General features: G+C 41.5%; 1 protein-coding gene across 1 annotated transcript in view; it reads left to right on the top strand.

Annotated features, from left to right (window-relative positions):
* The window catches only part of LOC135108196 (glutamate receptor 1-like), an 80,532-nt gene that overhangs the window by 32,497 nt on the left and 24,372 nt on the right, over positions 1 to 23,663 (top strand). Inside the window, exon 5 of the mRNA XM_064018971.1 lies at positions 8,443 to 8,537. Coding sequence (XP_063875041.1) covers positions 8,443 to 8,537 — 95 coding nt within the window. The remainder of the gene's footprint in view (positions 1 to 8,442; positions 8,538 to 23,663) is intronic.

Genomic DNA, 23,663 nt, shown 5'->3' with positions numbered 1-23,663 from the left:
TTATAATGGAGGCCCGCAAAATAACTTTCCATGGGGGAATGGAGGATATTCTGGCTCAAGTTAGGAAAAATTACTGGATACCCAAAGGGCGTCAAATAATAAAAAAAACTTCCCTGAAGAAGTGTAACATATGCCAGCGTTATGAACCAACACCTTTGACGTATCCAGGACCCCCAAATCTTCCTCCAGAAAGAGCAAGCCAGGTAGATCCTCCCAAGTAACGGGTGTAGATCACACAGGCGGTCTGATAATAATGGGTGAGTGACATCCCCCAAAAAGGTACATATATATATATATATATATATATATATATATATATATATATATATATATATATATATATATATATATATATATATATATTTATTTATTTATTTATTTATCTATTTATTTATTTATCTATTCACCTGTGCCAGAAGAAAAGCAATCTACCTAGAAGTGGCCGAAGACCTTAGTTCAGAGACCTTCCTGTAATTGTTTAGAATCTTTGTAGCAAAGCGCTTCTGCTTCCACCTTATCATAAGTGATAACGCTTTAATCAGGATATTATAAATGATCCAAAGGTACAATAAACATTAGTAAACAAGCAATATCATTGACAATTCATCACTCCAAGGGCACCCTGGCAGAATGGATTCACAGAAAGAATGAAACTTCCTAAAGAAAACACTACATAGATCCAAATTAAATCTCAAAGAATTAAGAACGGTAGTATTGGATATTGAGACCAGAATCAATAACCGATCTCTAATTTACTTGGATGACACCTCAGTACATCTGGAGGTAATAACACCATCCCATCTTTTATATGGGAGACGATTATAACTATTCCCATCCATCAAGGTGGAGGATCACATCTTAGGCCCATAGATGACAGGGCCCAGTATCTGAGAGAAAGTTATCACCAACAAAACAAATTGTTAGAGAGGTGTGAGAAACATTGGTCAGAAGAATATCTCGTCAATCTTCGTGATAAATTCTATGGCATCCAGCCAGCTGAAAATGTAATCACCCTTAAAGAAGGTGACATTGTCTTGTTAAAAAAGGAGCAGAATCGCTTCACATAGCCTTTAGCTAAGATATTAAAACTATATTCTGATGAAAATGGTATCATTAGAAATGCTGAAATTATGGTCAAGGGACAAAGGATTCTTCGAACTATCATTAAATTAATTCCGCTGGAGTGTTTTTTCGAGTTTACTCCAAACAACCTTAAGGTCAACAGACCGGGAAGGGTGCCGCAGGTCCGGGAGGGCAGAGATCCCGAGGTTGCAGACCAGGGACTCAAAAATCTTAAGGGCCCTTTAAGTGCTAAAGGTGCCTTAGACTGCTTTAGGACGATGCTCAAAGCGTAAAGGTCCCTTACGATCAGAGCCAAAGGTACCTTTTAGTAAAGGTTGCTTCGGTACCACTCCTAAGATAAAGGTTGCGAACTCTATTTTAACATTATTTCTTCTGATATTCATTCCCAAAAGTAATTTTAAGGTGGCAGAAGTGTTTTTAGATATAGAATTTTACATAATATGCGTTGAATCTCCCAAATACGTGCAGACAGAAGGCTCCGCTGGGAACTGGTGGCTCCTTGGCGATCGTGCTGTTTTGGCAGGATGGAGTTCCTTGTGATGAACGTGGTCTGAGGCGATAGAGAAGGTATACAGACCCACTGGATGTTCTGCACGTCAGTGATGAACACAGAACACTGAATCATGAACTGTGTTGCATGGTACCTTGGAAGTACACTTCGGTTTTATTGCAGTTTCAAACAATACAACTTATGTACCTACAGCCTTTCTCAGGTTCTACATCTCAATGTTTGGAGCATTTGTAGCCCTGTTTTACCTTGTCAGAAATTAATGATAAGTTTTCCTTATGTAGGGCACGGGGGTGGGGGGCGAATCCCCCTCCTTGGTTAAAAGGTTACAAAATGTTAGGCTATTTTATCTTATGGAGGGTCCAGGGGGAGCGAAATCTTATCGTTTAGGTAACAAAATGTTAGATTAGGTTATTTTACCATAGGGGGGTGTCCAGGAGGGGCAAAGTCTTCCACCTGTTAGGAGGTTACAAAATGTTAGGTAGTTTACCTTATGGGGGGGTCCAGTAGGTTATGGGGGTCAAGAGGGAAGTACTAGTTGAAACTACAAATCTACCTAGACTTCTGCGTGAAGACATTGTGCAGCTGTCCCAGGAACTAGATCCACATGTTGCTCCACCAAATGGCATTGCCCCGTGCTCTGCCCGTTGTAACACAAGTGTTAATTGCCCTGAGAATCCTTGTACGTGGTGGTTTTCACAGTGTTGTTGGTGATGCCACGAGTGTGCACCAGTCAAGTCTTTCAAGAGCAATAACTGGTGCCACTGAAGCTCTCTACAGGAAAGTACTCACAGAGGTTAAGATACCCAGCAGACTACAGCAACGCACAACTGCACTGGGAAAAATTGTGAGGAAAGCAAGTTTTTTTAATAAAATGACTGGGAATGGTACACATGGTGTTATAAAAACACCAAGATGTGCATCTTGACCTTAATGTTAAAGGGCATCATTTCCTTCATTGCCAGGTTGTGTGTGATAGTGAACACTTAATCATGAACTGTGTTGCAAGGTACACACAACACATTTATTTAAACAAATTGCAATCTCCGAAGAATATTAGAGCATGGGGAATATGGTGGTAATGTGCTTTTTGAAATGTATGGTTTGGCATAAAGCTTATGAAAGTACTATGATGATAAAACTGCATAATCCTTAGATAAAAGTATAATTTATTATACCACTTACAAGTATCACCTGTCTCGCTGTGAAAAAAAGAAAAAAAATAGTATGTCATAGTATTTACATATTATATAAAGCAATCTTAAATTGGATAACAGTTAATCAGTTAGTTACATAGAAATATGATAATGTATTGATGAACAGTTAAGACTGTTATGACAAAAAAAAAAGTTATTTAGTGGGGAAGTGGGGGAAGCCAAAAACTAAGTCAAACACAGTATTACCTTTAAAGTGGTAGCTGATAAAGATGATAAGGCATGATCAAATGACAACATTTATTGTACAATAGAAATATATTATTTGCATCATACAAAACTACAATCTTTATTTTCCCCTAGGTAAGTAAGATATCTGCATGGAATGCATGCCAGAGGTACAGAATACGATGGTAATGTGGGAGAAAGAGAGAGAGAGAGAGAGAGAGAGAGAGAGAGAGAGAGAGAGAGAGAGAGAGAGAGAGAGAGAGAGAGAGAGAGAGAGAGAATTATTATAGAATACTTGTAACGGAGATTTATGCTTCATCCAAAACTCGAGGTATCACAATCTGTGAGATCATATAGTAATATTTCAAATAATTTGTAGTTTACATCACTTCTGTTTTATCCAGCATACAAAAATATACGTAAGAAAACACACTATCCTACATAATCTTTAAACGACTATTTTTTTTTTTCATCACCATCATCTTTTTTTTTTTTAATGATGATGATAATGACTATATTTTATAACTTTTCAGGTGTGTGTACTAGACTAAATAACTTAATTAAAACTTGAGCAGAGGTGGTTCTTTAATTATTCTTGCAGGCGTCAGTAAAATACTTTAAGGCCATCACACATAATATTGTACATCACAAAGCCTTAATAAATCTAAATAATGATACATGTAAGTCACATTATGAATAAAATTGCAAAATCAGATCATAAAATATGGTTATGCCTTACACTTAAATATTTAAATAAATAATGGCTATTTCTTAAGACTAAAGTTAATACTAATTGATACTAAAGTAAATTTTAATTAGTAATAACTCTTGATTTTAGTTAATTATACATAAAAATACATAAAAAGACTACAAGAAACTTGCTTAATTATTATTCTGCTTTGCCTGCCACAGCCTAACAAAAAGTATCAAATGTGTTGCTAGAGCAGTCAACTGTTGCTCAACCGGTCCAGAGAATGGCACTTTTCATACAATAAAATTCCGATGTATGCTTGCATTTGACAACATCTGCAATATTACCCCCTCTCTTTTATACCCCTGCTATTTCATTTGAACCCTCTGGCACCTTTGTGGTGGTGGAGGTTCCTTCTGAGGATCCTCAACTGTGTCACCATCCTCTGTGTGTGTCTCCGAGGGAACTTCAGGGGAAGGCACGCGGGAAGTCCCAAGAGAGACAAAGAGAGTGGCAGGGCTGTAGACTACTTCACCTTCCACCTCCAAGCTCAGAAGAATGTGGAAGTTCACTTGGCCCTGATACATGTATAAATATACATTTAAGAAAACAACAGATCATACATTTAGGAACAATTGTGACCGTGGGAGCAAAAGACAAGAGGACAATAGAAAGTAAGTCCTAACACCTGTGGGGATTTAGCATCATATGCACTGGTGTTACAGTAAGAAATGATAATATGCATTTAATATGTTTTAAGCAAAACAACAGGATAAACCTAAACATTTGCCTCATTAGAAATAAAAATGGGTGGGCTCATACCCCACTACGGAAATAATAATAATATATATATATATATATATATATATATATATATATATATATATATATATATATATATATATATATATATATATATATATATATATATATATATATATATATATATATATATATATATATATATATATATATATATATATATATATATATATATATATATATATATATATATATATATATATATATATATATATATATATATATATATATTTTTTTTTTATTTTTTTTTTTTTAACAATTATTATCAGCAAGTAATGACAAAGAAACATCTAGAAGGAAATTTATCTTTAAGGTAGATAAGATTATTAAAAAGTAATTTCTTTGTGAGGGAAGAAAAACATCTCTTTCATGTCACCTTTCTGATATAGATATTTTTTTATTGGGGGTAATCAAGTAAAATAAGCCAATTTATGGCCATAACCATGAGAAAGCTTTACGCACTCTGTTATGACTTTGTTAAAGGTAAGGTTTAGGTAAGTTATTTACCTCTAATAGTTCTTGATTTACCTTATATTAATAGGCTAATTTGATTTATTTACCTTGATTTTTTTTTTTTTCTTTTTATGAGCGGTGTGTCATCTAGATTACTAAATACTAGTGATAGCAGATTTATGGTGAACAATTAAGTGTTCACTATAATACAGAACGTACCCATAATGATTTACCTGTCTGTGATTCATGTACTCGTATCCTTGCTACCTTGTTTTTTCACCACACTCTTAAAGTCCACGTACCTCCTACTGATTTCTGTTGGTGTTCTGTCCTCACCACTCACTGCATTCACCGCCGCTGTCACAGTTGCCCACGCACTGTGCTAAAAGTACTTGATTTCCGTGATTACAGGAGCATTCAGTTCTCCCAGCAGGACTGCCTTTTTCTCTCTTGTACTTCTCTGATGAATACATAGCATTCCTCGTCGCTGAACTTGTTTTTTTGTAAACCTTTAGCTTGCCATGGTATGTTTTTCCTCGTGTCCATGTTTACAAACACAGCTGATAAATTCCGCGAATGTGATTGGCTGTACATCACTGTAATGCCTGTATTTGATTGGCCGAGACGCTAAAGGGAGTTTTGAGCATCGACCTTAGAGATCGCCTTAAAGGTGATCGTAGCGGAAAATCCCTTTTTAGAGGCGCGCTAAGGGAGAGTTTTGAGCATCCGGTCCCAGGCCACTCCGAGTAGCATCTGAAAGGTCTCGGGATAAATGGAGGAATTTGATCTCAGGTGGTCATATTACCTGGATATAGATTTAGGTAACGCCCGGCTCCAGGATGTGGAAATTTACATTAATATCACTCATATTATCAATGTCTTATTGGTTTATAGTGTGATTTGTGTATAAATTGTAAAGTTATATTAAAGGGTAAATGATATAAAACAAACTTAAAGGATAAATTATATAATACAAACTGAGTATTAATTACTATTATAAAGACATTGGGAATTAAAGATGTGCGGATTCGAGGTAGCTTTTATTTCTGACGATGTGGCAAGATGGGGACCCAAGCTGGGGGCTTGTGGCCGTATTATTAAATTCCCCCTTCCTCGTCCCGTCCCCGAGCTCACCCGAAAACTGGGATATTTGAGAGCAATCTCGTCCCCTTCCCGTGCCCGTGGTTCACTACAGTGGCCAAAATTAATGTTGGTAATCCTTTCAAGCCAATAATTCTGAAAAATGAGACAATAAATGCACTTTTCGCTTATTTTTCACTAACATACATAATATAATATAAAATAATGCATAAAGCTGATGGTCTACAAGTAATAGCAAATAAAAAAAAACTAAAAAAATCAGAGATATGTTGGTGACCTTGAAGATCACCCGTGGGGGTACGAATGCTGGCTAGGCCTACCGGTATGAGTTGCCAGTTATGCCACGTTTGGTGATTTATGCATTTATATACACCATTATCTAATGTCTAACCAGTCACGCTTTCTATCACGCTGTGCCACACACACTGCTGGCAAGAGGTGCTTACTTTTACAGGTAGTGTGTGTGTGTGTGTGTGTGTGTGTGTGTGTGTGCGCGCGCGCTCTTTGAGGCGATGCAGGGTATTTCTGGTATGATATTCCCCACAGTCTCTCTCTCTCTTTCTCTTTTCTCTCTCTCTCTGCAAGATCGAGATATGATCACGTTTACGTCTCTAGATGGGCATCTTGTGTGTGTGTGTGTGTGTGTGTGTGTGTGTGTGTGTGTGTGTGTGGTATCTATGGAAATGCATATCTCTCTCTCTCTCTCTCTCTCTCTCTCTCTCTCTCTCTCTCTCTCTCTCTCTCTCCATCTGGCAACTCACACTGGCAGCTGGAGGCCACACCGCCGCGGCGTATATTTACAATCACATGGGAACACCAACGTCTCCAGAAACATTACAAATATATCCATTTAAGCAAAGTCTAAAATGTTACATCATTCATTATTTTTTTTCACGTTTATAAACGTATTACCTTATATATATATATATATATATATATATATATATATATATATATATATATATATATATATATATATATATATATATATATATATATATATATATATATATATAAAATCAGTAATTGTATTCTTTCCAAATATATACGAAGGGAAGGTGAAGTTCTTTTGTCTTTCACCCCGTCGAGTCAACACTCCCGTTGCCACATTTTTTTAAACACACCCGCGGGGATGGGGGAGATTAATAATACCACAAACGGCCAAGGGAAGGGCAAGGGAACGGGAAGAAGGGGGGAATTTCATAATACAGCCGATTGTCCTTGTTGTCGGGAGCAGTCACCAGTTAACCCTCATCTAGATCAGTTCTCCGCAACTCTACAGCTTGCACTTATAAATTTCACAAGTTGATAAGAACTTAAAAGCATGGAACCCTGGACAACAACAAAGAGTCGGTCTTTGCTACGTAACACGACCAGCCGGTGTTAGTGGAACACCAGCGACTTGGGATCACCACCCTGGCCATCCCAGCTCCCTGTTAACCACATGTACCACAGCTAAGTTATTGGTTATTTATATTATATCTAGCCATGCTTTCTGTGTTAGTGTGTTAGCTGAGAGATCATAGGGTGAGTGAAGGTCTAAAAAGTTCCCACAGTTATTATTTCTGCATGTTTCTTCCTTTCCACTTCAGTTTCAGGCGTAAAATTAATAAAAAAAAAAAAAAAAAAAAAACAGGCCGCCAGGCTCAGAACAAACAGTGCAGTGTTCTTTGATTAGACATTGAAAATTTCTGTTTATTCTCCCTACTTCTAGCATAACTTTGGTTTCATCCATTCTTCCATCAAACAAAAGACAGGAGAGTCTTCCTTCCTTTAATTATTTTCTCAATGATCAGATATCTCATTCATTTTTTTTTTGTTGCGTGCTTCAAATTTCATTATGATTGATGAATCATCTTGGCAGATGAGGCCTCCATTTATTCAAGCGACAGTTGCAATTCTTGTAGTTTCACGGAGACTAGTATGGTGTCGAATACTAGCAAATGCAGTGCTTGAAATGTCTCTTGTGTTGTGTTTTCCTTTCTTTGGTAAAGCTTCAAAAGACACTTTAAAACTATCATCTGACGTTACTTCATTTTCTTCAGAAGAACTTCACACAACTGATAAACACCATGACAGTGCTGTTCTTCTCTTCGTATGACTTCTTTACTCTTCATTCTCTACTCTTCTTCCCTCTCTCTGACAAGTTCCTCTCTTTTTTGCAGTAAGAATCTGTCTCTTTCTTTCTGCATAAACTATTGAGCCCATTTGCTTACTGCCTTGGCTTTTTGCCTTTGTCCGGGAAGTAAGTGAAGATTAAATTAAAACATCAACTTTTTTTTATTTAAATATAACAAAATTGTAAATAATTTTATACCGGTAGTTGTATTTTGGGAAAAAAAAAATGTATGATGATAATTTTAAAGAAAACTCGAAATTACTTTTTTTTTTCTGATCATCAGGTGTGGATCGTGATTGGCGTGGCAGTAGTTGGTGTACTATTCAGTCTCTCCCTTTTGAGTGTCGCACAACGAAACGTGCATCACACACGTGACAGGTGAGTGTGTAGTCTCATAGATAACTTCACACACACACACACACACACACACACACACACACACACACACACACACACACACACACACACCCGCACACGCACACACACACACACACACACACACACACACACACACACACAGCCACTACACTGAAGTACTAAAACATTTTGTGAATTTGTATATTTAGCGCTTGAATCGGCCGTTTCTTGGAGTTGATAAATTTCTTAGATTTAGAGAAATCTTTAATATATATATATATATATATATATATATATATATATATATATATATATATATATATATATATATATATATATATATATATATATATATATATATATATAGTGTTATTACCACGATTCCCAGCCTCTTCACTATCTTCACTGAGCCATCTCCTACGTGGAGTCAGCGCAGGGCTCATAAATGGGTGTACAGGGTTCCTTGTGACTCCTGCACCCTTTTCACAACAGTTGTAACTCCAGGCCACACTGAGTTGACGCCGCCAGACTGTTTTACCGACCTATAGACATGGGGGATGCTCCAAACAGCACTTACACCCTCACAGCTGCAAAAGAATCGACAACCACGTCTAGAAAAAAAAAAAAAACAGTTAATAACACACATATGATTGAGGTATAATACCTTTCACCTACAGTAACAGTCCTCCCACTGCCCAACAGAGTGTTATAGCCTCAAGCCGAGTAGTATCGTCTACTGCCACCTGCGCAACAGGCCTTGTCAGGACCTGTGGAGGGAGTAAAGTTTACTACGCAGCTAATTACTTAGGTCCTCTGCTAATGAATTGCCTCAGCCCACAGTAGCATTTAAGACAAAACAAGTTGATGACAAAAGACACAAGAAACTACTACGAAACAAAGGAATTCCCACGAACACACGTGAAGATCAGTCACCGCTCACTGTATACAAACTCGACTTGTATACTGATATGTACACTCGTAGAGCCGAGGAGTCACTTCCCTGGGTGTAGTGTGTAATTCATTAGTACACTAACTGGCAGACTACTACAGAGACTCTTGTTCTACTTAAATGGGCAGGAGCGTACGGCCGATAATGACTCACTTATCCCTCTTAAGGCAATTGACCCGGCTACCTAGTATTCGCCGTAGTTTCCGGTAAATGCTAGAGCACGTTTCAATACATTTGCTCCTTCTAACGACAAGGTAGAGACTATTGTGAGAAAATGCTCCAACCGCCTTCGCGCGCTGCTGCTAAAGGGGGGTGAAGGGACGAAGGTGAGTTGCGACACACACACACACACACACACACACACACACACACACACACACATACAGACACGGTCCCAAACCCGCTCCTCGTGCAGTCTCTACATGATTAAAACACTTTAATTCTAAAAATTTTCATGAGCAAAGGAAGACTGATGAACACTGATTATTTCATTGTCAAGGGTAACTCTTCTGCTGCAAACTATGTGACACTCAAACTGACTGAAAAGAGGGAAATATGGTAAATTAATTGGAGAAGGAGAGAGTCTGTGCCCAGAAATTCTTATGGTAAATTAATGGCAGCGAGCGACCACTCCGAATTGTACAGCTGAAGTCTAGACCCAGCTCTCTCTCTCTCTCTCTCTCTCTCTCTCTCTCTCTCTCTCTCTCTCTCTCTCTCTCTCTCTCTCTCTCTCTCTCTCTCTCTCTCTCTCTCTCTCTCTCTCTCTCTCTCTCTCTCTCTCTCTCTCTCTCTCTCTCTCTCTCTCTCTCTCTCTCTCTCTCTCTCTCTCTCTCTCTCTCTCTCTCTCTCTCTCTCTCTCTCTCTCTCTCTCTCTCTCTCTCTCTCTCTCTCTCTCTCTCTCTCTCTCTCTCTCTCTCTCTCTCTCTCTTCTCGTTTATTATCTTTTTCTCTTTCATAATTCTTAATTTTTTCATTGCCTTATCTCGATGCACACTACACGCCCCCACATAAAATGAAAATTTTCAGAAGCTAAACAAAAGCTTACGAAAATTTTAGGAATCAACAAGTTCAAAAGCAACACATTTGTTGGGCACATCATCAGACTTAAAGAAGGGGTGCATATTCATCACAAAACATCAAAAGCTATTATAGCACTGACATAAATAATTAATATACAACTAGAAATAATAGGGCTCCCACTAAGCCCTTCAACTCGAACTGCTATTTCTTCTTTCTCCTCCTATTCCAACTCCCAGAATCGTCTCTGGTACTACGACAGGACCTGTGGTCTTCACAGCTTCAATGGGGTGCAAACTTTCTCATGCAGGGCATTTTAGTCATCTCTTTTCTCCAGCAGATACAGCTGCTCCAACTCTGCCTGTGACTCTGGTCACTCCGCCTCCGTCGTCTTCACGGTCCTCTGCCTTCTCTACTTCTCCATATACTCTCACCATTCCTCCTCTCTACCGCAAAGCGTACTCCCTCTGTATCTTCACCACACAGTACAAGCTTGAGAATTATCATGCAACAATGACATCCCTGCTTTCTTGCACCACGCAATAAGCCCAACAGGGCCAGTAGTCTCCTGGGGCAGCATCACAGCAGGGCCAGGTAAAATAATTCCAGGCCAAACAATACTTTCAATCGGGCCTGCACTGCCCACATCACTCCTGCTTGCCCGCTCCAGGCTCCATGGAGCCTCCATGCAACACCCATAAAATTTACAAAATAAAAATGCCACTTCCTTGGCAAAATTCAGAGGTACACTTGAGCCGCTCGCAACTAAACACTATACTCCTTCCCGAGTGTGACACCACCAAGCCTGCGTCTTAGTGTCAGCCACAACACTATTACACCTCATTCCTCCCGCCAGCCCTTTTATGACGCAGGTATCGCCACGGCGAGCTGACAGCTGCTCATTTCCAGGACACAGCACTCCCATCCCTGCACACCCAAAGCAAACTGCGGCTCCAACATGAGCCCGGCCAACGTGCCACTGGGCCAGCCCCATTGGTCCCAGAAACTGCTCCCGTGTCCATTCACTTCTCATCAGACCCAATACCTTGTTGGTTCGATGAAGCTGACGTCCATCAACACATGCTACACTTTTCGGTCCCAGCAACAGACAAGCACTAACAGCTTGGCCAAACAAAGGCTCCGGCAACACTGAGGGTGCTTCATGAGCGGCAAGCAACAAAGTATCACAGGCAGCCTCAATCAGAGCTGCCTCCCGACGCGGTGCCGAACAACATTACAAACAATCCCCACACCAGGAGAAACAAAACTGACCATAACAAAAAAGAGAGGTGCCCCAGATGAGAGGTCATCAGGATTGCCAGCCTGACCCACGCAGTTATGCCCAACAAACGTGGTCACACCCAACCACCAAAACTCCAGTCATCTTGACTCTAAAACAGCCAAGCACCAGGCCGCTACGTGCTTCTAGCACGTGTGCCTCTTTAATTGTGGATGGCGCAACAATATGGAGGAACAAACCCCCGTCCTCCTCTCTCCGTGGGCTATTTACAATGGTGTTGTTCTCAACAAACTCTACCCGATCCTCTACTTCCTTGCCATCCACTCCTGCCTTGGCAAGAAGTGGGGACAACACACACACAGGAAGGGCAGAACCCTCCTTGACTACACTGACAGCTGTAGTAGCAGCTGCCAGCACGGGTGGCTCACTACGTAAGAAACCACCCACCGTGTCTGGTCCTTGGAATGGAGCAGCCTGATCCCAGCCTCCGGTACACTCCGCAGGGGAGAAAACTCCCGCCTCCCCAATAGATTCAGGAGTCTCCCCGCCCTCGGCAGCGACCCCTGACACACCAGACACAACTAGCAGGGGCTTGGAGTGAGTACTGGCGCCCACGGCCTCAACACCAGGTGACAACTCCGCCTAAGTGCCAACTTCTAGAAGATCCACAGGGTGAGGCAAGCCATCGAACAAACAACCCAAATCCAACGTTTCAGCCTCACCCTCGGCAACACTCTCCATAAAGTCAGGTGCTTTTTTTTGGTTGCTCTGCGATTTTGCAGTCAGCCCCTGCACACTGACTCAAAAACGAGTCTGACTCTGGTTTGTCAAAACCTCTGCCAGCAGTGGGACAGGCCTCTGGGCACTCTGCCCCCACTGCTGTCGCAAATTAAATACTGCGCTCCTTTTGTGGTAGCCCTGCCTTAGTGCAGTCGCCCCCTGGAGGCACAGATCCCGCGGTCACCTGACGCTGGGGTGCTTTCCTCGCCTTAGGGCGAGTAACAACAGGACTATCAGAGTCAGCAACATCAGCAGCCTCCACATCCGGGCCACCTCCTTCCGTGAGTTTAAGGAACTCATGGTAATGAAGCAGTTCATTAATGTGGCCGAGAAGGAATTAGTTCTGCTGTTCAGGGAGAAAAGGAGGCAGCAACGTGGGCAGATGACCACGTGTTGGTGCACCGACCTGTGCCACGGTGGTACGTATAGTGGGGCTGATGATATCAGGTCTGGTGGCACCAGCTCGTCTGGAAGTCCAAGATATAGTTGTAGTTGCTCTAGTAATAAGTCAGGGTGAGTTAGCCCTGTTGGTAATAAGTTCCCACCCAACCCACGACGGACACAGTCTGGGAGCATGCAACACAGCACTCCCAGGTATAGTATGCAGCCCATGTGTCATTATTACAAGAACACTGGGCATTTTAAGTACAATTACCGGAAGTTAGTTTCCGCCACTGCTTCCAAGACACCCTAAAAGCCGGTGACCTTGATTGTGTCCCAGGGTCGTGACCAACAGAGATCGGGGGCTGTGATGAGATCGGGGCTGTGTTTAGTCCCGAAGGTGTAAACGGTGATGTGGCCGTCCCCTCATCTGTTGTTACCTCACCGTCCCCTGTGAGGTCTGAGTTGGACTGATGCCGTCCATTTTTTGTGTCACGGCACTGTTGAGATTGATAGGGTTACGTATTCTGTCACAGTTTTGAGAGACACAGCGGCACAGCAGTTGCTGTGCAGGAATGTGACTGGGAGGCGAGTTGCCTGCGGTCAGCCTGTCTGGTATCGGGGAACTGGCGCCGCGGAGAGCTTCGCCACGGCGGAGATTAAGGTGACATGCCTGCTAGTGACCGCGGAGACGCGGGTGGCACTAGCGGAGGACCTGTCAGTGTCGGGGGTCAATTTCCTTCTTGGGAATGACCTAGAAGGAGGAAGAGTCTGGGTGCAGCTCCCATCCCCGAACGCCGTCCCAGATGTGGAGGCTGCTGAGAGTGCTGACTCAGTTGTTACTCGCCCTAAGGTGAAGCGAGCACCCCGATGTCGGGTGCCCGCGGGATATGTGACTCCTGGAGTCGACTGCAATAAGGCAGGGCCGCCACAAAAGAAACGCAGTGATAGTACTGATGCAGCTTATGGCAGCTGCTGCAACAGCTGTCAGTGTAGTCAAGGAGGGTTCTGCCTCTCGTGTGTTGTGCCCCAGTATTTCTCAAGGCAGGACTGAATGGTAAGGAAGTAGAGTTAGTTGAGAGCAACCCTATATATTGTGAATAACCGGCGGAGAGAAGAGAACGGAGGTTTGTTGCTCCATTTTGATGTGTCATCCGCAGTTAAGGAGGCACTGGTCCTAGAAGCGCATAGCGGCATGATACATGGTTGTTTTGGAGTCAGGATGATTCAGGGGCATTTGGTGAGGGTTTAGCGATCGGGTATGCCCCCGTTTGTTTAGTGTACCCACGTTTGTTTGGCGTAACCGCGCGGGTCAGGTTGGTAAGTCTGATGACCTCTTGTCTAGGGCTCCTTTCCGTTATGGCATGGCTAGTTTTGTTTCTCCTATTGTGAGGATTATTTGTAATGTTGCCCACCCGATTTTTCCTTCCGGGTCGAGTAGTGATGACGTTATTGACATGAGTGTCATGGCGCTGTGGCGGGAGGCAGCGATGAGTGAGGGTGCTTGTGATGCTTTCTTACTTGCCGCTCAGGAAGCACCCTCAGTGTTGCCGGAGGCTTTGTTTGGCCAAGCTGTTAGTACTTGTCAGGTACTGGGCCCGAGAAATGTAGTACGTGTTGATGGATGTCGGCTTCCTCGAAGCGACAAGGTATCAGGGATGATGGGGATGATGAGACAGGCTTGCACATGGGCGCAGTTGCTGGGAGCAGTGGGGATGGCCCAATGGCACGTTGGCCGGACTCATGTTGGAGCCAGATTTGTTTTATGACGGCCACGTGTGTTTGTTTGGCTCCGTGTGCAGGGATGGGAGTGCTATGGAAAGAAACAGCCGTCAGCTCGCTGTGGTGATACCTGTGTCATCGAGGGGCCGGCACGAGGAATGGGGCGTAATAGTGTTGTGCCTGACAGTAAGACGCAGGGAAAGAGTTTATTGTTTAGTTTAGAGCGGCCCAAGGGTGCCTCTGAGTTTCCCCAAGGAAGTGGCATTATTGTTTTATCAATTTTATGGGTGTGGCATGGAGGCTCCACGGAGCCGGAAGCAGGCAAGTGGGAGTAAAAGTGTAGGCAGTGCAGGCCCGATTGAGAGTATTGTTTGGCTGGGAAGTATTTTATCTGGCCCTACTGTGATGTCACACCAGTAGACTATGGTCCCTGGTGGATTCATTGTGTGTTGCAAGGATGAAGGAATGTCATTGTTGCATGGTGCCTCTGAAGATTGTACAGTGAGGAGAAGATACAGGTGGAATAGGGTGTGTAGTGAGAGGATGAGGAGAGGTTAGAGTTGGTGGAGAAGCAGAGAAGGCAGAGGACGAAGAAGACGACAGAGACCGAGGAAAAAGAATTTCAGAGTCACAGGAGACGCTGGAGCAGCCGTAGCTGCTGGAGAAAAGAGATGACTAAAATGCCCTGCATGAGAAAGCTTGCAGAGCAGTGGAACCATGAAAACCATAGGTACTGATGTAGTGAGAGAGACGGGTCTCGGAGGAGGAGGGGGAGGAGAAAGAAGAAACGGCAGTTCAAGTTGAAGGGCTTAGTGGGAGCCCTATTATTTCTAGCTATGTAATAATTATTTATGTCAGTGCTACAGTAGCCTTTGATGTTTTGTGATTAATATGGACAACCTTGTTTAAGTGTGATGATGTGTCCGACAATTTTTTTTTTTTTCTTATTGTTTCCTAACGTTTTCGTAGCTTTCGTATATCTTTCGAAAAATTTCATTTTATGAGGGGGCGTGTAATGTACACCTAGATAACGCAATGAAGAAAGTAAGATTGACGAAAGAGAAAAAAATAATAAACGAGAAGAGAGAGAGAGAGAGAGAGAGAGAGAGAGAGAGAGAGAGAGAGAGAGAGAGAGAGAGAGAGAGAGAGAGAGAGAGAGAGAGAGAACTGACATTAACTTACCATAAGAATTTCCACACCCAGACACTCTCCTTCCCTGATTAATTTACAACGAGACAAGGTGGATGATGGGGTGAGATGAGTCAGATGAAGAGGAATCAAGTACCTGAAACGTTTCAGAGCTGGGAAAGGGACGCTTATCAGATATGACTTTGCAGACATCATATATGTAATCTGTTTTGTTGAATCAGATGTCACTTGCAATCTGGAAATTGGGAGCATCAAGGTGGTGAACGAGAGATAAGCTATGAGTCTTTTTAACTCACCCTTTGACAATGAGACACCAGTAAACCAATTTGAATCTTGGAGTTGAGCGATCAATTCCGAGCTCAGTGAGGAAGCAATGTTTTCTGCTTTGTAACAATTGGTGTGTCAGCGGACGTGCTGTGTGATAGATTTTGAGAATTTGAGGAGAGAATGGGTGGCTGCAAGCTTTGAATGGCTTTGTAAAATATTTCTGAGGTGAGTGGTGAAGCCACTTTCAGGCTTTGGAATCGGCGCTGTTCTCATTCAAAAGGATTCACTTGGTAAATATCGCGTATTGGCGTATGCTAGCAAACTTCTCAAGCAGGCAAAATTATGACGTCACGAAGCATGAAAGTTTCGCTCTGATCTGGGCGTTACGTCATTTTCGTGAACTCATATCGGGCTATAAAATTCATGTCCACACTGATCATTATGCTGTTACAGAGACCTTCAAAGGTAACAACTTCACAGGTCAATTTGTTCGCTGGCAACGTACGATTCAAGAATTCGATCCTACATTTTTATATATTCGTGGTAAGGCAAACTCAGTGGTCGATGCACTCTCACGCAACGTTTCCGCTATCTCAGCCATTACAGAGAATCTTGTCGTGCCGACCATGGATGAAATAAAGAAACATCAACATTCAGACGCGTTTTGTTCTAATGTTACATATTACCTTGAATATGGTGACAAGACAAATCTTCCTAAGTTATAAGTGAGTGCTGATACGTTTTTCATGCAAGATGAGTGATGTCTCTACTGACAATTCTAGCGAGTGTTTATCTCATCCCGTGGTACCTCAGTTGTTAGTGAGTATCATTCTTACTTGTTCACGACTCATCCCACGCAGAACACCCAGGTCGAGGCAGTTACCTCGGACAAACAAAACGATCATATTTCTAGCCTACTATGAGGAAAGATATCTTTCAGCATTGTGCGCTCTGCTCTCAGTATGCTTCACACCGTCCATCACTCGCTCATGACATTCCCTCACTTCCTTACCCATCGCTTCAGCTCCTTGGGATTCAGTCTCTGTAGATTTGCTCAAACTTCCAATTAAAGGGAATGGTTATCATTATCTTCTATTTTTCATGGATAGTTTCAATCATTTCACCAATCTCGTTGCTCTTAAGGACAAAACTGCAAATTCTGTTGGTCACGTGATCATTGACGACATAATTTGTCCTTATGACTCTCCTTGTGTCATCTTATCTGACAATGGTGCTGAATTTAATAACAGTCTTACAGGAGATTTGTAAAGAATTTAATATCGAGAAATGTAACATTCACCAAAATCTCTAAAAAAAAAGGATGATTAAGACTTAGTAAGGAAAGCCAGATCACCAGTAGAGCGACCTTCACAAAACCCATACTGGCTATCACATAGGAGGTTGTGAAGTGTTTAAGAATCTTCCTTATGATGATGATAGGCAGGAAATTAAAGCAATAGTTTGAGGGATTAGAACGGTCACATTTTTTAGGAACAGGCTGAATGTAGCCAAACTTCTAACAAGAAGGAAAGATAAATGTTGACAGACAGAGTTGAAAGAGTTTGACTATGCAAAATGACTATGCAATATATATATATATATATATATATATATATATATATATATATATATATATATATATATATATATATATATATATATATATATATATATATATATATTGTTACGACCACCATTCCCAGCCCCTTCACAAAGCTGCAGCACCTCGACTAGCTTTCTTAAGCCACCTCCTGTGTGGACTCAAATATGCAAGGCTCAAATATGGGTGTATAGGGTCCCTTTCACAACATGCCATAACACCTAGTCACACTAATTAAGGTCGCCATTATGTTTTACCAACCTACAAACAAGGGAAATACTCTAACAACACTTAACACCTAGAGCTGTGAAAGAATCGACAACCACGTCTAGGAAAAACAATTATAACATAATATAACACGTAGGTGATTATGGTATAACACCTCACTGGACATTCGCCCTGTCCTCCCACTGTCCAATAGAGTGTTTTAGCCTTGAGCCGAGTAGTGTTGTTTACTGCTTCCTGGATGGCAGACCTCCTCAGGACCCGAGGAAGGAGTAAAGTTCACTACACAGCTAATTACTTAAGTCCTCTGCGACTGAACTGCATCAACCAGTAGTAGCATTTAAGTCAAAACACACTCATGAACTAGAGACACGACCACTAACAAGTGTCCACAAACAAACAGGAGGGTCATTCACTGCTCACTGCAACAGCTTGGCATGCACACAAACGCAGTCAAGGAATCACTTCCCTGGGTATAGTGTGTGTTATACACAACTACCCTTTCTGGCAGACAACTATGGAGACTCCTATTATATACAAATAGGCCAGGGCGTACGGCCGGTAATGATTCCTTTATCCCCCTAATGCAACTGACCCAGCTAACTCTTATCCCGCCTCAATCTCCATCAAATATTAGATCTCGTTTCAGTACGTCTGCTCCATCTAAGTGCTGGATAGTGACTGACAGTGGAGAGGTGCCCAAAACTCTCCCTCTCCTGCTATGTGGAGGTGGTATAATAGAGGGGGGGGGTCGAAACACATACATACGCACAACCGACGACACTCTGCTCCCCACGTGCGAACAAGACACATTACTTCTGAAAATTTTAATGATCAAAACTAAGGAGGGGGGGCTAGATAAATACTGATTAATTTATGGTGAAGAGGATCTTTTCTACTAAATATTGGGTGAGATTCAGATTGAACATGACTGATGGCTTGAATAAATATCATTATAGAAACTTCAGGCTTAATAGCTCAGTGTCCGAGACACGTCCAAGTCTCACTCCCAGCCTGGCTCTCTTTTCATCTCTCTCTCCTTCCTATCCTGTCCTCCCCTCTCTCCCTTCTGTCCTGAGGAACATGACTGACTGCTGGAATAAATATCATTCTAGAAACTTAAGACTCAGTGTCCGAGACATGTCCAAGTCTCGCTCCCAACCTGTCTCTCTTCTCATCTCTCTCTCCCTCCCCATTCATTATTTTTTTCTTTTTTTATCATTCATTCTAGCGATCACATTTAATGATATATATATATATATATATATATATATATATATATATATATATATATATATATATATATATATATATATATATATATATATATATATATATATATATATATATATATATATATATATATATATATATATATATATATATATATATATATATATATATATATATATATATATATATATATATATATATATATATATATATATATATATATATATATATATATATATATATATATATATATATATATATATATATATATATATATATATATATATATATATATATATATATATTCAAAAGAGAATAAGACTCTTACAAGATGTTAAAAGAAAAAAAAATCTTTAAGAAAATAATAAATGCAACCCTAGAGATCATATATATATATATATATATATATATATATATATATATATATATATATATATATATATATATATATATATATATATATATATATATATATATATATATATATATATATATATATATATATATATATATATATATTAAATGTGATCTCTAGGGTTGCATTTATTATTTTCTTAAAGATATTTTTTTCTTTTTACAACTTGTAAGAGTTTTATTCTCTTTTGAAATTTGATTGATGACTTCACTATAGCTAATCATGCTTGCTAAGATTTCTTTCTTCGCCGCTGGGTCTCTGCCTCCTTCTTTTGCTTCTGACTGCCCCATCACTAGAGATATCGCGCGTATATACGGGCAGGAGATTCTCTCTTACACATGTTTCATTAAATGTGTTAGGTCAGCATTTATTATTTTCTTGAAAATATTATCTTTGTATCTTATATGAGTCTTATTCTATTTTAAAATTTGGTTGATGACTTTGCCGTAGCTATATTTGAAAACCACCTGCACACGCTTCTGGAGATAAGTACAAAAGAAGCACCCTTCACCTGCCCCCGGGGATGGATGTACTGCCAAATAGATGGTGTAGCCATGGGCAGCCTATCTAGAGACGCGGCAGCCGCTGGGTTATCTTGAAGTCCACTGTATAGTAGTGGTGTTGATAACAAGTCAGGATGAGTAAGTCCTGTTGTTAATAAATTTCCAACCAGTCCTCGATGGAGACAGACTCCCACTTCCAAGGTAAAGTATACTCCCAGGTATAGTATACAGCCTATATGTCCCTATTGTAAGAATATTGGGCACTTTGAATTTAATTGCCCCGAGTTAGTGACAGCTACGGCTTCAAAGTCCCCCCAGAAGCCGGTGGCATTGATTGTCTCTCAGGGCCGACACCAGGAGAGTGATGAGGTCTGGCCGGTGTTTAGTCATGACAGTAGAAAGGCAGGAAGTGCTACCTCCTCATCTTTTATTGATACCTCACCATCCCTCGTGAGGTCTGGCTTGGACTAATGCTTTCTATTTGTGAGTAAAAGCACTATTGAGATTGCTGGGGTTGAGTACCAGACACTGTTTTGATAAATAACTTAATTATTCAAGGAATCGGTTCGTTAGTCTGACGGAACCGTCGGAACCGGATTGGCGGGAATGATTACCGAGTACCGACTCCCGGTCCCTAGAGACCGAGGCTCTGGGATGGATGGATACTGGCTGGGTGCACCGTGTAGTTCATGTTTACTTTTATATCACATATGTTTTGTTCAGTAATAGATGAGCGGAATATACCTGTTGCCAGACGAATACCAGCGTGGTGTACCGAATCCAACACACGAAGCCGAGCCTCAGTAACAGACAAATACATTTCACAACCGTATTCCAATCTAGAAAGAATAAGAGTTCGGTGCAAGAGAAGGAGGGTCTGTCAGCGCCCCAAGTAATATATGCTAAAACTTTCCAAAACGGCAAACGTGTTGCATACATTCTCACAGGAATGGGAGGCAACAATTGATAGTTGAGAAAGGCGGGAAAGTGTTACAACCTTAGCTATGGTAAAGGTGAAATAACTAAGGTCAAGGGAGGAGGCTTAAGTTTTTGCCTAACCATCCTGTCTAAAAAAATAAGATCCCACCTGGCACTACCAAGATTGATGAATTGAGAATCAACCAGGTGTATCTCGAGAACTGGGGTCGAGGGAGGAGGCGTAAGTTTTTGCCCCACTATCCTTCTGTCTAAAAAAAAGATCCCACCTGGCACTACCAAGACTGATGAATTGAGATTGGTCAGTTGTAGGATGTCCTGCTCGGGACGGTACCTCTTGCATTGTCGAGAAGGTAGCAGGCAGGTGAGCTTCTCTGCAGAAGAAACAGTAAGCTTCCGATTCGTATTCAGGAGTAGGGTGTGAGTCAAGGGCAGAACAGTGACCGCACCGGGGAGTGTTTATACAATTGTTCCTCTTGTGACCGAACTCGTAACACCGGTAACATTGTAATGGACGATCGATAAAAGTCTTTACTAGGAAAGAAAGAGGACTAATCTTAACACGCTCAAGGGGAAAATAACCATAAAATGTGAGCATGATCATATTACCTCTTATCTCGTTCACTCGTTAAACATTATCAGGAAATTACTGAAGGATGTCATCTTCTGATAATTCATACAGGTCCTAGTTGTGAACACGTTCTTTGCCGTAATTAAGCGTTCGGTGTGGCTTGATGGATTCAAAGATTCCAAAGATCGAAAGGGCAAGGTAGATGGAGGAGCATCATTGCCTCTGTTAAATCTTTAGCTCGGATCAAAAGACTTTCGCTAAATTTCTTGATGTTATTTGTAGGGTGCACTCCAGTCTGCCTTTCTAGATACTTGGCAGGGTGAATAAAGTTTCCTGGAAATTCCCTATAATATGCTACAAACCAGTAAGGTGTAAGTGGGTGGAGAACTTTGGATGAACGTTCTTCAACATCATTAAAGATATTTCAGCAGTTATTATTATTATTATTATTATTAAACATAACGGTCAAAGTGTTTCATCAGCAGATCAGCTTTGCCTTTTGGACTTGTGATCAGCTGTCCAGTATCAGAAAGCAGAGCAGGGAGAGATGGTCGCAAACCAAAGACAACTGACTTCAGCGTGGACCACCACTTGTGCGGGTCAGATGCAGTGGATAGTTTTTCTTTCGCAGAGGTAAAATATTCGCTCTCAGCAGTCCTGTAGACTGCCGCACAGGAAGCTCTGGCAACAGTGTACGCATCCCAAGTTTCACGTGTCCTTAAGTGTGACCACCTGCGATAAGCCGCTTGCTTAGTGTCTCTAGCAGTACGACAATCAATGTTGAACTTTTCTTGTCGTTGGAGCGCAAACAAACTTTCTTTACAGGAACCCTCCGAGAGATAATACGCTTCAGTTCCTCATTCAATGCTGAGACAGGATCAGGATTGCTCAAGACCGGTCCTAGACGAATACGAGAAACGTCTTCTCTGACAGAGCTCCAATTAACGCGCCCCTTCAAGAAGACCTCTTTGGTGACTGTGTATGCAGGAATATTTTGTCTCAAGTTAAGTTGAATACTAATCGCAGAGTGATCTGATGTGCCAAGAGGTGCCATAGTGGTTACCTTGACTGTCTCTGGTACGTCGGTAAAGACAAGATCAAGCCGATTGCCAGCCAGATGTGTTGGACCCACAACTAACTGAGAACATCCAGAGACGTTCGCAAAATCAAGAGCAGCACGACCATGGGAGTCAGTTGGAGAAACTGATTCAAGCCATTCACGGTGATGGGCATTATAATCACCAGCAAAAACAAAGGCTGCCTTTCGGTCCTCATCTTGAATCATTGCCATTGCCATTAACAAGCAGTCAAAGATAGTATCGTCACTGTCAGGGTTTCGGTAAGAGCCAAGGATGTAAAAATTCTGGAGCTGCGCACATACACGAATGACGACAGTTTCATGACAGGTACACTCGTATTTCGTTTTCCGATGAGCTGAGAAGCCTTCGCGAATGTGAACCGACATGCCACGTCTCCTTTTAGCTACACTGCGACGAATGAAAAGCGGCTTGCTGAACCCGGGAATCATGAGTTCGGAGTCATGTCGGTAGTCAGAAACGAGAGTCTCTGCGCAGATGATCACGTCATGACATTGGCTGACAACAGAAACGTCCTTAAGGTTGGCAAAGAGACCTCTGATGTTGGAGTACAAGACCCTACATGTATGATGACGTGATCTAACAGGGCCTGGATTTAATTTAACATCTCCACAGCGGAGCAGCAAAAGATGTGAATAGGGGTCAAGAGATAAGAAAACTAACATGGTCAATGAGAACGCCAGGGTCAATAAAATCAGTAAGGCAGTCAGAGGATGAATAAAATAAAAACCCATAAAACTGAAAGTTAGAATAGCGGAACTACGAGGTCGAGCCTGGAGGTGCCGCCACACCAGGTAAGGCAATTATGTTCTGGAACCGCAAGTTCGCCATAATCAAGCGGACCCCGACGGTAGGGATGGCAAATAAAACTGCTGCCACCATACATCCCCTCATCCTGCCTGCACGACTTGAGATTGCAGAGAGGGGAAAACAGAGAAAGAGGATAGGAGTAAAACAGAAGATCAAAAGGTCACAAGCAAGAGAAAGAGAAAGACCTGATGTGTCACCCATCAGGGAAGGGAGGGTGGGAACTCCCTGGAAGACCGGGTGCACAGCTATGGC

Source organism: Scylla paramamosain, chromosome 16 (assembly GCF_035594125.1).
Source record: "Scylla paramamosain isolate STU-SP2022 chromosome 16, ASM3559412v1, whole genome shotgun sequence".
Taxonomy (NCBI): domain Eukaryota; kingdom Metazoa; phylum Arthropoda; class Malacostraca; order Decapoda; family Portunidae; genus Scylla; species Scylla paramamosain.
The sequence above is the reverse complement of the archived record's forward strand: the minus strand, read 5'-3'. Positions and strand labels throughout refer to the sequence as shown.